Source organism: Gekko japonicus, unplaced genomic scaffold (assembly GCF_001447785.1).
Source record: "Gekko japonicus isolate JY-2015 unplaced genomic scaffold, Gekko_japonicus_V1.1 scaffold1258, whole genome shotgun sequence".
Taxonomy (NCBI): Eukaryota; Metazoa; Chordata; class Lepidosauria; order Squamata; family Gekkonidae; genus Gekko; species Gekko japonicus.
In genome coordinates this window covers 303,706-315,340 of record NW_015176488.1, presented here as the reverse complement: position 1 = coordinate 315,340, position 11,635 = coordinate 303,706, and the positions used below count along the sequence as shown (strand labels likewise).

The 11,635-nt window shown below is 48.4% G+C and overlaps 1 protein-coding gene across 1 annotated transcript in view; it reads right to left on the bottom strand.

Moving 5' to 3' along the window:
- PLCB4 (phospholipase C beta 4) overlaps window positions 1-11,635 on the bottom strand; it is a 221,014-nt gene that overhangs the window by 107,720 nt on the left and 101,659 nt on the right. The window contains 2 exon segments of the mRNA XM_015427241.1: window positions 1,779-1,859; window positions 10,387-10,485. Of these exon segments, the coding sequence (XP_015282727.1) occupies window positions 1,779-1,859; window positions 10,387-10,470 (165 nt within the window). The 5' untranslated portion in view covers window positions 10,471-10,485.

The window sequence follows — 11,635 nt, the reverse complement described above, 5'->3', positions numbered from 1 at the left end:
CCTGTATCCTGACTCTGTCTTCTACCGTATTCACTACCCCTCCCAATTTAGTATTTTCTGCAAATTTAATAAGCATTCCCTCTATCCCTTCATCCAAATCAACATCTATTCTTTGGTTCAATATCCCATAAGACTTTTGCAACCTAGCCAGTGCGATATTCCTTCAAACAAGCATTATCCTGCCCATGCACTTTGCACATGAGCATGGTTGACCAGGCTCGAGTCAAAACATATAGATTACCAAATGTTGGTCTTCAAGGTGCCTGACTGGACTCTAAATCTGTTCTACTGCTTCAAACCAACACGGCTGACCACCTGGATCTATCTAGATTATCAGTTTGTGTGGCTCCTGAGCTCCCAATCCTTGGCGAAGAGGCCGTCTAGAACCTCTTGGCCTCACAGATAATAAGCTAATGTTGAGCAATGCTCATGCTGCCTACGTATGAGGCACTGAGTCTTGTCAAACTCGTCACATTCCTAATTGACATCTATGTTTGAGTCTACAGACTGCAGAAAGGTGTATATTGGTTGTGCTTTTGTTGTTTGGGGCTGTGTGCCAACAACTCCCGGTGCCTCTGTGTGGGTCCTGGCGGGCAGATGGAATATATTCCAATTACATGTATTCAGTGCACTCTATCTTAGGTATTGGGTTTTGCTTTGAACTGTATGTTATGCATTAAGGTTTTTCTTCTGCATGTTTCTGAAGTTCCACAAACAGCCTCAGGTCGAATCTGCATTTGTCTTTCCCACCGGTGTCCCAGCCTTCAGACACTGTCTTCAAAAAAACTGTCTACATTTGCTTTTGTTTTCACACTTCAACTGTGCGAGTATACTTTTGCCTGTCTGCATGTGTTTATCGCCCTCTCATGGCGGCTGCATAGTAATTGCGCCTCCACACCGCTTTAAATGAATCTTCTCCAACCAACATTCAAACAAGCATAGAGAAAGACAGCGTCACAGAAGCACGAAACTAATTTAAAAATGCAAATGCAGCTTCGACCTCAGTGTGGCACAACTGTCTTTTTCTCTTCCTCCGAAAAGATTCGGTCTCCAGCCAGTCTCCATCCAGCCCACTGAACGCTGGATGGACTTGGGGTCCCAGGGAACATGCCTGGGCTCGGGAACTCCCCAACAAAAACCACAGAAGAAATGACTGCAAATTTACAAACATTCATTAACCACCACTGAAGTCGTGATGATCTTGGATTGCACTACAGTAAATGCACATGATCAGGTGAAGCAGCGGCTGTCACCACGGCAATCTCGTAAGACAGCTCAGGCGATCGCTCAAATGTCAGCAGAGGGGCTGTGGCTCCGGCCTCTGCCGAAGCCACCGGCACTGAGGTGGGCAGTAAGAGGCAGACGGAGACACCACCGGTCCCAGACATTCCCCCAAGGCCACCAGCAAATTAAATCACTAATGCAATTCTCTAGACATCTACAGTCCACATCCACATCCATCTCCCCCACATGCCTCTCTGCAGCAGAAGGGGGTCGGGGAGTTGGCCGGGGGTGGGGGGGGAGGCATCTGGACCATTCCCCCCATTCCAGGAGACTCTGCAGTGTGGAGCTAAGTTATGTGAGAACTGTGGGCTCTCCGTTATTCCAGCTGTGGATTTCCTCTCAAAAATTAAGGCCCTGACCTTTCGGAGTCAAGGCCAAGAAATAAAATCGCTAAGATGGTGTTCTTGTGCAGGTGTGCCTGCTTCTCAGACTGGGGGTGGTCCTTGAAATCACGATTAATGTTTCAATGTCCTCGAGACCCCGGTTAACCGTACCTTTCCTTCACTTTTCCATGTTAGAAAAAAGCCAAATTCATCCACTTTAAAAAGACAGTTGGGTTCAAACACGGAGGACTCCTGTTGAAAGAGAAAATAAAAAGTATTCAGCCAGCTAGTCATGAAATAATTTAAAAGGTACAACAGTTGCCCCATGCATTTTCCAGATCACATACTTTGAACATTATAGACACTGGAACCAGCAGACACGCGCAGCGGTCCGATGTAATACCCAAAACAAATATAAGACCCAAACGACAAATCCAACAAAGTGGCACGCCGGCTTCAGAGAACCCGGCCACATTCTCTTCATCATAAAATCATAGAATGCAAGAGTTGGAAGGGACCTTGCAGGTCATCTAGTCCAACCCCCTGCACTCTGCAGGAGCAGAGCCGAAAGATAGCCCTACATACCTACAACACACGCGAAAGATGGTCGTCCAGCCTCCGCTTGAAAACGTCCAGCGAAGGAGCATCCACCACCTCACGAGGCAGCCTGTTCCACTGCTCAACCACTCTTACAGTTAGGAAGTCTCTCCTGATATTTAGCCGGTAACGACTCCCTTGTAATTTCCACCCATTAGATCTAGTCTTGCAATCCGGAGCAAGAAAGGGTTATCGTGTACGCTCCGATGCAGCCGGGCAAGAGCTGGGCCACTCCACTGCACGATCCACTGGAGCCGCATGGGTGGTCTTCAGCCACTCAGACCCCAGACCCACTTTAATACCCCCCAGATAGAATCATAGAATCACAGAGTTGGAAGGGGCCATATAGACCATCGAGCCCAGGGGTGTCAAACTCACTGGAAATGTGTTATTTAAAGTTTAAAAAAACTTTAATTGTGTTTGTCTGTGTCCTTTATAAAGCTTATATCTCTGCTACGACAAGGCCCAACAAGGTCTCATTTATGTCAGGTCTGGCCCTCGTAACAAATGAGTTCGACACCCCTGAGTCTTCTAGTCCAGCCCCCTGCCCAAGTCAGGACCAGCCTACAGCATCTCTGACAAACAGTCGCCCCGTCTCTTCTTGAAAGCTGTCAGTGAAGGGGAGCTAAGCATGACGACGTGGGACCTACCATCAGGTTCCACCTTGGCCCAGCCTCAACTTGGGAGGAAGACTCCTTGGAGAATCCTGAGGAACCCCTCTGTGGGGTCCTGCCCCCCAGCTCCTCCGGGGGAAGGACCCCCCTGCTTTCTACGACAGAGCAGGATTCCATTCTCGAACCCACGGGAAGAAAGCGGACTGGGAACTCCACCTCTGGCACCCTTCCAGAGCCAAAGGAGGAAGGAAGGGCGCCGGAGCTAAAGTCTGGACCGGATGGAGAAGTCCAGTCCAGTCTCACCTGAACACGCACTGAGCTGCCCAGTACTGAATCAGACCCCACCCCCTCGGTCTATCGAGGTCAGTCTTGCCTACTCAGGCTGGCAGCCGCTCTCTGGGGTCTCAGGCACGGGAGGGTCTTTCCCATCACCTCCCACCTGATTCCTTTTTTAAACTGGGGGTTGAACCTCAAGCCTTCTGCATGCCAAGCAGAGGCTCTTCCACTGAGCCACAGCCCTTCGCCTTCAGCCCTGTGCCCCGTGCAGAAGGCGAGCACCGCTCTCTAGATCAGGGGTTCCCAAGCTTTTCTGAGCCGCAGCCCCCCCCCCCCCCGCCCCCCTACACTCTCCTTTCCATAAACTCATCCCCAGTTCCCCCCCCCAACCTTCCCTATAAAAAGCATGATCCAGAATAGCAGCCTGCACAACCCACTAAAGAAGATAATAACAATAAGATTCAAAACAGCAGAACCCAAACCAGTAATGATTAATTGCTCATTCATCCAAAATCCATAACTTTTCAGTATAATTCATTCAGCAAAACTGATGATCTTGATCCAGCGATACCAGCTTTTCAAAATCTGGTACTCATTTGAGCAAGTGTCTTCGACACCAGATTTAGTAGCAACTTCACTGTGCGGTAAATTCTTAATGTGATGGGTGAGCTTGATGAAGTGACACCAATTTCCCAAAGTCTGGTTCAAAGTCACTCAGCAGGAGTCTTAAATCACCATGTTCAGTAATCTGGAGTCAATTTCTTTGCTTGGAGAAAAGTTGGATGACCAGATTAAAACCACATCCCCCTAAAAATTCCGATGGTTTCCACCACATTCCAACACCCTGCAGAGGCGGAAACTTTGAGTGCCACTTCCCAGGATGGACCCACAGCCTGGTCCACCGCAAACAACTGAATAACATGGGCAAAGGGGCCCACCTCCAGTGCCCCCTCGCCTCTCACCACCCCACAGGTGACAAAAGGGTTGGGACACTTTCCCTATGAAGAAAGGTTAAGGCGTTTGGGCATTTCGCTTGGAGAAACAACGGCTGAGGGGGTGACACGATCGAGGTTTATAAGATTATGCATGGGATAGAGCAGGTAGAGAAAGAGGTACTTTTCTCCCTTTCCCACAATACGAGAACTCGTGGGCACTCCATGAAATTGCTGAGCAGTCGGGTTAGAACAGATAAAAGGAAGTCCTTCTTCACCCAAAGAGGGATTAACACATGGAATTCACTGCCACAGGAGGTGGTGGCGGCTACAAGCATGGACGGGTTCAAGAGGGAATTAGATAAACATATGGAGCAGAGGTCCATCGGTGGCTATTAGCCACAAGGTATAGATAGGGACTCTGGGGCAAGGGATGCTCTGTATTCTTGGTGCTTGGGGAAGAAGGCAACAGTGGGAGGGCTTCTAGTGTCCTGGCCCCACTGATGGACCTCCTGATGGCACCTGGTATTTTGGGCCACTGTGTGACACAGAGTGTTGGACTGGATGGGCAATTGGCCTGATCCAACATGGGCTTCTCTTATGTTCTGATGTCTGGGACAAGGGATGCTCTGCATTCTTGGTGCTTGGGGGGGGCAACAGTGGGAGGACTTCTGGAGTTCTGGCCCCACTGGTGGACCTCCTGATAGCACTGGTATTTCTGGCCACTGCGTGACACAGAGTGTTGGACTGGATGGGCGACTGGCCTGATGCAACACTGGCTTCTCTTGTGTTCTTATGAATTGGATAAGCATGTGGAGCAGAGGTCCATCAGGGGCTCTTAGCCACAAGGTATAGATAGGGACTCTCGGTCTGGGGCAAGTGATGCTCTGTATTCTTGGTGCTTGGGGAGGGGGGGCAACAATGGGAGGGCTTCTAGTGTCCTGGCCGCACTAGTGGACCTCCTGAGGGCCCCTGGTACTTTTGGCCACTGTGTGACACAGAGTGTTGGACTGGATGGGCCACTGGCCTGATCCAACATGGGCTTCTCTCTTATGTTCTTATCTCATTGCCCCCCAGGGGTGGCATTGCTCCCTTTGTGAACCACAGCTCTAGATCTCTGCCACACCCAGAGCCCAGCCCTGGCATCTCGAAGAGGTGGGGTTACCCGTGCGCAGGGCGAGGCGGGAAGCTGAGGGCCCTTGTGGCTCTCGGTGCATGCAAACTAGCAGACAAATAAGATACACGTTTGTGTGTGTTGTGCCGCCAAGTCACTTCTGACACTATCAATTAGCGACCTCCAAAGCATCCTCTCATTAACAGCCTTGCTCAGGGTCTTGCAAAGGTTGGGCCCTCGTGGCTTCCTCGGTTGAGTCCATCAACTTCATGTTGGGTCTCCCTCTTGCCCTGCTGCCTTCAGCTTTGCTTGCAGACTCACTGCCTCTCCCAGGGAGTCTCGCCTTCTCAAATTGTGACCCAAGTCTGAGAGCTGCAGTTCAGTCATTTTAGCTTCTCCCTGTGGCAACTCTACAGAGGCTCCGTGACCCAACTGAGGGCAGAAATTCCATGGGTGAGAAACCACAGAGGCTGTGTTCACACACACGCTCAACAATCCACTTTCGATTCACTTTCAGCGCACTTTCCAACTGGATTTTTAGTGTGTGAACTGGCAAAATCCAGTTCGAAAGTGTATTGAAAGGGGATGATTTCGTGTGGGTGACGGCAGCCAGAAGAGTTACACCACAGATCGTATATAAGATCCAGTTGTTCAGCACTTTTTGAAGAGGGCTTTCGGCTAAAGAACGGAAGACACAGATCCATGGCTTTGGCGTCTCTGCTTCCTTCTGCCCGCTACAGCTTCAGAAGCTCTTGACTGCAAGCCTTTTTAAGTGGCCACGACTGAGCCTGATTGCCTAACACACACACAGAGAGAGAGAGACTCAACATTCCCATTTTACAAATAAGGTTGCACTGTTCCTCTGGTTTTGGGATGTAGACAACTGTGTAGAAATAAATGAACAACTGACCCAGGTAGGATAGGTATATAAATGGGGGGAAAGGAAGCAGTCGTTGAGTGCAAGGTCAGGCATCCACAAGTCAGTCAAGGCAGAGTTGGTGGCTTAGCTTCTATCATACGCATTGCATCAATGCCTAACAGCCTCTCTTGGCTGGTTTTATAGCCCCGTGCCTAAGGGTCATGCTTGCTACCAGTTACTCAGAAGCAATCCTGCAACTACTCATCTTCGTTATCAGCAAGCTGCTGGCGTCGGGCCAGGAGGCGTGCACTTTGCTGTCTTGTCTGTAGCTTTGTTCTCAGCCTCCATCTGCAGTGCTCTAAGGGTGTAGGTGATACCGGTGGGCTGAGAATGGCCAACTGAGGTTCACCTGCTGAATCAGGGCTGGAGGGTGTTGGTATCTCTGCACCAGGTGTTGGCTGTGAATCCTGATAAGCCAGCGGCTCACTTTCCTGCTGATCAGCTTCTGTGAACTCAAGGCTGGCTACACGGGGCTCCTCTTCTCCTGCAGAATCCTTGCTATCACTGAGCCCTGGCTGACTCATGCCACCTGGCTTCAATGAGGCAATGCAAGCTTTGGTTGCTTGGCCCAGTACAGAAAGGGGGGGCAGAGAGGTCGCACATTTCCTGCAAAAAGCTTGCTGTGGTCCCTACCAGTGTTCCCTCTAAGCTGAGTTAGTGTGAGCTAGCTCACAGTTTCTTAGCCTCCGGCTCACACATTATTGTCTTAGCTCAGGAAGGATGGCTCCAGATCAAACTAACTTATGCAGCAGCCAATTCACCTGCTCACAACTTTAATGCCAGTAGCTCACAAAGTAGAATTTTTGCTCACAGGGCTCTGTAGCTTAGAGGGAACATTGGTCCCTACATACCTACAAGAGGAGGAAACAGCAGTCCCCCATGGGGAACAGCACTGCCGTGAACTGGGATGGTAGTTGCAGAATAAAAAATCATTATAGATGGGCCATCTTACAAATAACTATCATTTAGCAAGACTTACTTTCTGAGCTTACTTGCTGCTGAGGCGGATGTGGGGGGAAAGATTTCTTAGCCGCCTTGGCAGGCCTTGATGTTCAAAAATACCTTCGCTTCATTTCAAGAGATTAGAGAATGAAGTCAAGTATTACTGAAGGGATTTATTGAGACTAATTTTCTTTTTGTTTGTCTGTTACTCCTCTTGTTAAATGGATCCTCTGGTTAATCTATCAAGGGCTGGACAGATTAAGTCAGAGGTTCTGTTTATGTAAAGACTGTTAAAGCATCAAACAACACTGGCTACAAGCATAGACAGCTTCAAGAAGGGACGGCAGAAACATATGGAGCAGAGGCCCATCAGTGGCTATTAGCCACAACAGATAGATGGAAGACTCTATCTAGGGCAGCGATGCTCTGTATTCTTAGTGCTTGGGGGGCAATAGTGAGAGGGCTTCTGGAGCTCTGGCCCCTCTGGTGGACCTCCTGATGGCACCTGGTTTTATTGGCCACTGTGTGACACAAAGTGTTGGACTGGATGGGCCACTGGCCTGATCCAACCTTGGCTTCTCTTATGTTCTTATAGGAACTCTTGGTCTGGGGCAAGGGATGCTCTGTATTCTTGTTGCTTGGGGGGCAACAGTGGGAGGGCTACTGGAGTTCTGACCCTGCTGGTGGACCTCCTGATGGCCCCTGGGTTTTGGCCACTGTGTGACACAGAATGTTGGACTGGATGGGCCACTGGCCTGATCCAACCTTGGCTTCTCTTATGTTCTTATAGGAACTCTCGGTCTGGGGCAAGGGATGCTCTGCCTTCTTGGTGCTTAGGGGGCAACCGTGGGAGGGCTTCTGGAGTTCTGACCCTGCTGGTGGACCTCCTGATGGCCCCTGGGTTTTGGCCACTGTGTGACACAGAGTGTTGGACGGGATGGGCCACTGGCCTGATCCAGCATTGGCTTCTCTTACACTCTTAACACTAGCAAGTTAATTTCAGTTAAGTAAAAGTGTCCGTCCCCCCACCAATGTATTCTTAAAAGGATGGTTGAAGAGATGATTGGATAATGGGTGGTGGGCATAAAACTTCATTAGTTGCCTACATGATACCTCCTCCCTTTCTACATGCACACTGGCACAGATATGAAAATCACACTGAATGCTCTTGTAAGCGCATCTCTCTGGAGCTGAATAGCGAGCTTCTGGATGTGCAGCCAGAGGCCCAGCTCCTCAGGGGCCCTGGAGCTCAAGCGGCTTGGCCTTCAGAAACAGCACTGTTAAGATGGTTCCCCTGGCTTGGCTCGCATGGAGGATTTTCATAGACAGAGAAGGGGGGCAATTTTCTTCCATTCCTTTCTTCCACTGCTGACCTTCGACTCCCCCCTCATGCTTTTCCTGGGGGGGGTACTCTGTCCCCCAAAACGGGGTACTCCGGGCCAAAGCAAGAGTAGGGGAGGTGAGAAGGTCGTGTTCCGCTGATGGAAATCCCTTTCGCCAGTGGGACGTTCCAACGGATGCAAGCCCCTGCATGTGTTTCTAAACAGGAAGGTTTCAAGGACAGCAAAAGGAGCTGGAAGGTATATCCTGCCCTTAAAAAAGAAAAAAGAAGACCTGTGTTCCCTTTCCTGCGTGGAAATGAAAAACGCACACCAACAAGCAGCACTTCAGAACAAGCCTCATTCAAAAAAATACTGCTGAGTCTCACGTCTGAACGAGCCCCCAGGTTAAGGACAGGCTTTAATTAATTAAAAGACAACAACACTCCAGAACAACAGCTGTGTGTACAAAGGGAACGGGAGTGTGCTGTTCATTGTACATATCCTCTTGCTCTTAAGTGCTTGCCCTCTACTACCCTCACTTCGTTCTCTGCATTGTTTACGGTACGTCACGTCTTCTATACAGGTGTTTTGTTTTTTGTTTCCCAAGGAAAACAGGGTATATAATGTTTTATACTTTTTTTAATGAATACACGTTGCTCATGAGAGGACAAGGTGGTCTCCATTCACATCAATGAGGATATCCTCTTAGACTATCCACCCAGCTGCACATTCAGAGAGCCAGTTTGGTGTAGTGGTTAGGTGCGCGGACTCTAATCTGGGAGAACCGGGTTTGATTCCCCACTCCTCCACTTGCACCTGGCTGGATGACCTTGGGCAAGCCGTAGTTCTGACAAGAGCTGTTCTCTCAAGGACAGTTCTCTCAAGAGCTCTCTCAGTCCCACCCACCTCACAGGGTGTCTGTTGTGGGGAGGGGAAGGGAAAGGAGATTGTAAATCGCTCTGAGACTCGAAGTGAAGGGCGGGGTGTAGATCCAATTCTCTTCTTCTTCTTCCCATTCCAGTTTAGGAGCTCTACGAGGCTGACACTTGAGCATCAGCCAGTGCTCAGGAGGTAAAGCACACGCTTCAGGCCCCTGATTATACCTGTCATCTCCAGTTCAAGGAACTTCATGGAGCAGGAGTAGAAAAGAACACGGCACAGGCCTCTGAAGGTCAATGGCTAGTGGGAGTAGACAGCACTAGGTTTGGCTTTGTTAAGGCAACACTAGAGACAACCGCATAACAACCCAAATTACTGCATTTATTACAATACATTAAAAAAAAAAACACACACACACCAAAAGATGCTCCAGGAGCAGATGTTCGTTATTACAATCAAAGCTCTCTCCGAAGCTAACACTAAACTATACCAGTTTGCTGAACACTTCAAAATCCATCTTCTTCAAGATCAAACATTACATGTAAAATTGTTGGGGTATCAAAACAATTCCATGCATGCAAAATGACATTTCTGCCTCTGCTGGGAAAACCCTTCTGTAGGTATGAGAATCTGTTTGTTTCCTTGCTGGTAACCAAGTGCTCCCTCTAAGCTGTGGAGTCTTGTGAGCAAAAATTCTACTTTGTGAGCTATGGGCATTAAAGTTGTGAGCGAGCGATTTGGCCACTGCATAAATTAGTTTCCTCTGGAGCCATCCTCCCTGAGCTAAGGCAAAACTGTGTGAGCCGGAGGCTAAAAAACTGTGAGCTCGCTCACACTAACTCAGTTTAGAGGGAACACTGCTGGTAACTAATGCCAAAATGCCATACTGACGCATCCCTGGCCAGCCCACGGAGGTGCAACTGGCCGCCTCACTTTCGATCTTCGGGAGGCAGTTGAAGACAGTTTTGTTTACTCCTGCATTTGACTAATTTGGTTTTTATTTACTAGCAGTCCTAATTGAGGTTTTAAATTGTAGACCTCTAGGTATTTTTAAAAGTAATCATTGTTTTGTTTACATTATCAGCCACCTGGAGTATGTATGTATGTACGTATGTATGTATGTATGTATAAATAAATAAACCCGCCCATGTTACTTGTGAACAACATCATGCAAGACTCCTTACCTCCTCATATCGGTCGAACATGGCACCCTCTTGGAGAAAGGACGGAACTGGCTTCTGCCAGTTGAATTCATACGGTTTCGCCATTGTGTTTTAAGAACCCTGAAACAAGACCAGTAAGAGAAATTAGTGTTTTTCTGTCACAACACAAAGCAGCAGAGCAGCACGACTGTTTCATTTCTTGATATGAACTGTAATAAAGTGGTTCGTTAGAACTTTTCTTGCCATCATTTATTTTGTGTGGCAGTTACCCCCCAAAAATAGTCAGTACTTGAAAAACACATGACTAGGTTCATACCTCAAAAATATCTGAACCACACAGCATATACCTCCCCGCCCCCGAAAAGACAATGGGGATTAAGAATTTAAGAAGTGCCCTGCTGGATTAGACCAGTGGTCCAGGATCCTGCTTCACAGAATTTAAATTAAACATCTGGTTAAGCAATAATTAAGGGCATACAGTGTCACTTATGGCAATTCATGAGCGGAAGGCAAAATCTTAAGTCCGCCTTCTCTGGTCCAAGTAATTCCAGAACCCCATTTTGAAATTCATGGTTAAGCAACTTTTGGAGCACCATTATTATTTTTTAGTGAATTGTATATATTGTATTTTATATTGTTTTTATATTGTCTTATTGTTTTAACCTTGGCATTTATGCCTCTTGTGAGCTGCCCTGAGCCTTCCGGGAGGGCGGGATATAAATTCAAAGATAAATAAAATAAATAAAAGTAATAACAATACACAGGAATGCTTACTGAACACTGATCCATCTAGCCCTGGGTGAAGCCTGGCTCCAGCTCACTGTGCCCTCTGGAGGCTTTTGGCTATATTAACCTACCAATCGGCGGAGGCCTGCGCATGTGCGGTCCCCATGTGGAACTGCACAGAAGATCGATGATGTATCTCACTTTAGATCAGACCTTTTCTTTTTAAAGGATGGAAATTTTAATAAGGCATCATTCTAACCACACCTACTGAAATCAGGCAAAATTAAAGCACGGTGGAGACTCAAAGGTGAGGGGCCGCGGAATCAATGGCGGAGCAAACGTGCTTCAATGTGGCGTGGCAGCTCCCTTCTCTGCCGAAAGGCTCTCGGGGTAGCCAGGCACTGCCTGAGGCCTCGCTCCCTTGGGACTGGCTGGCTGCAGAACAGACAAGGCTGGGCCAGACTCTCTTATAAGGCAGCTTCATGTGCAGATCTCTCTTCAAGGGCAGATCAAGCATAATTTCTAAAGTAAATGAGGGGGAAAG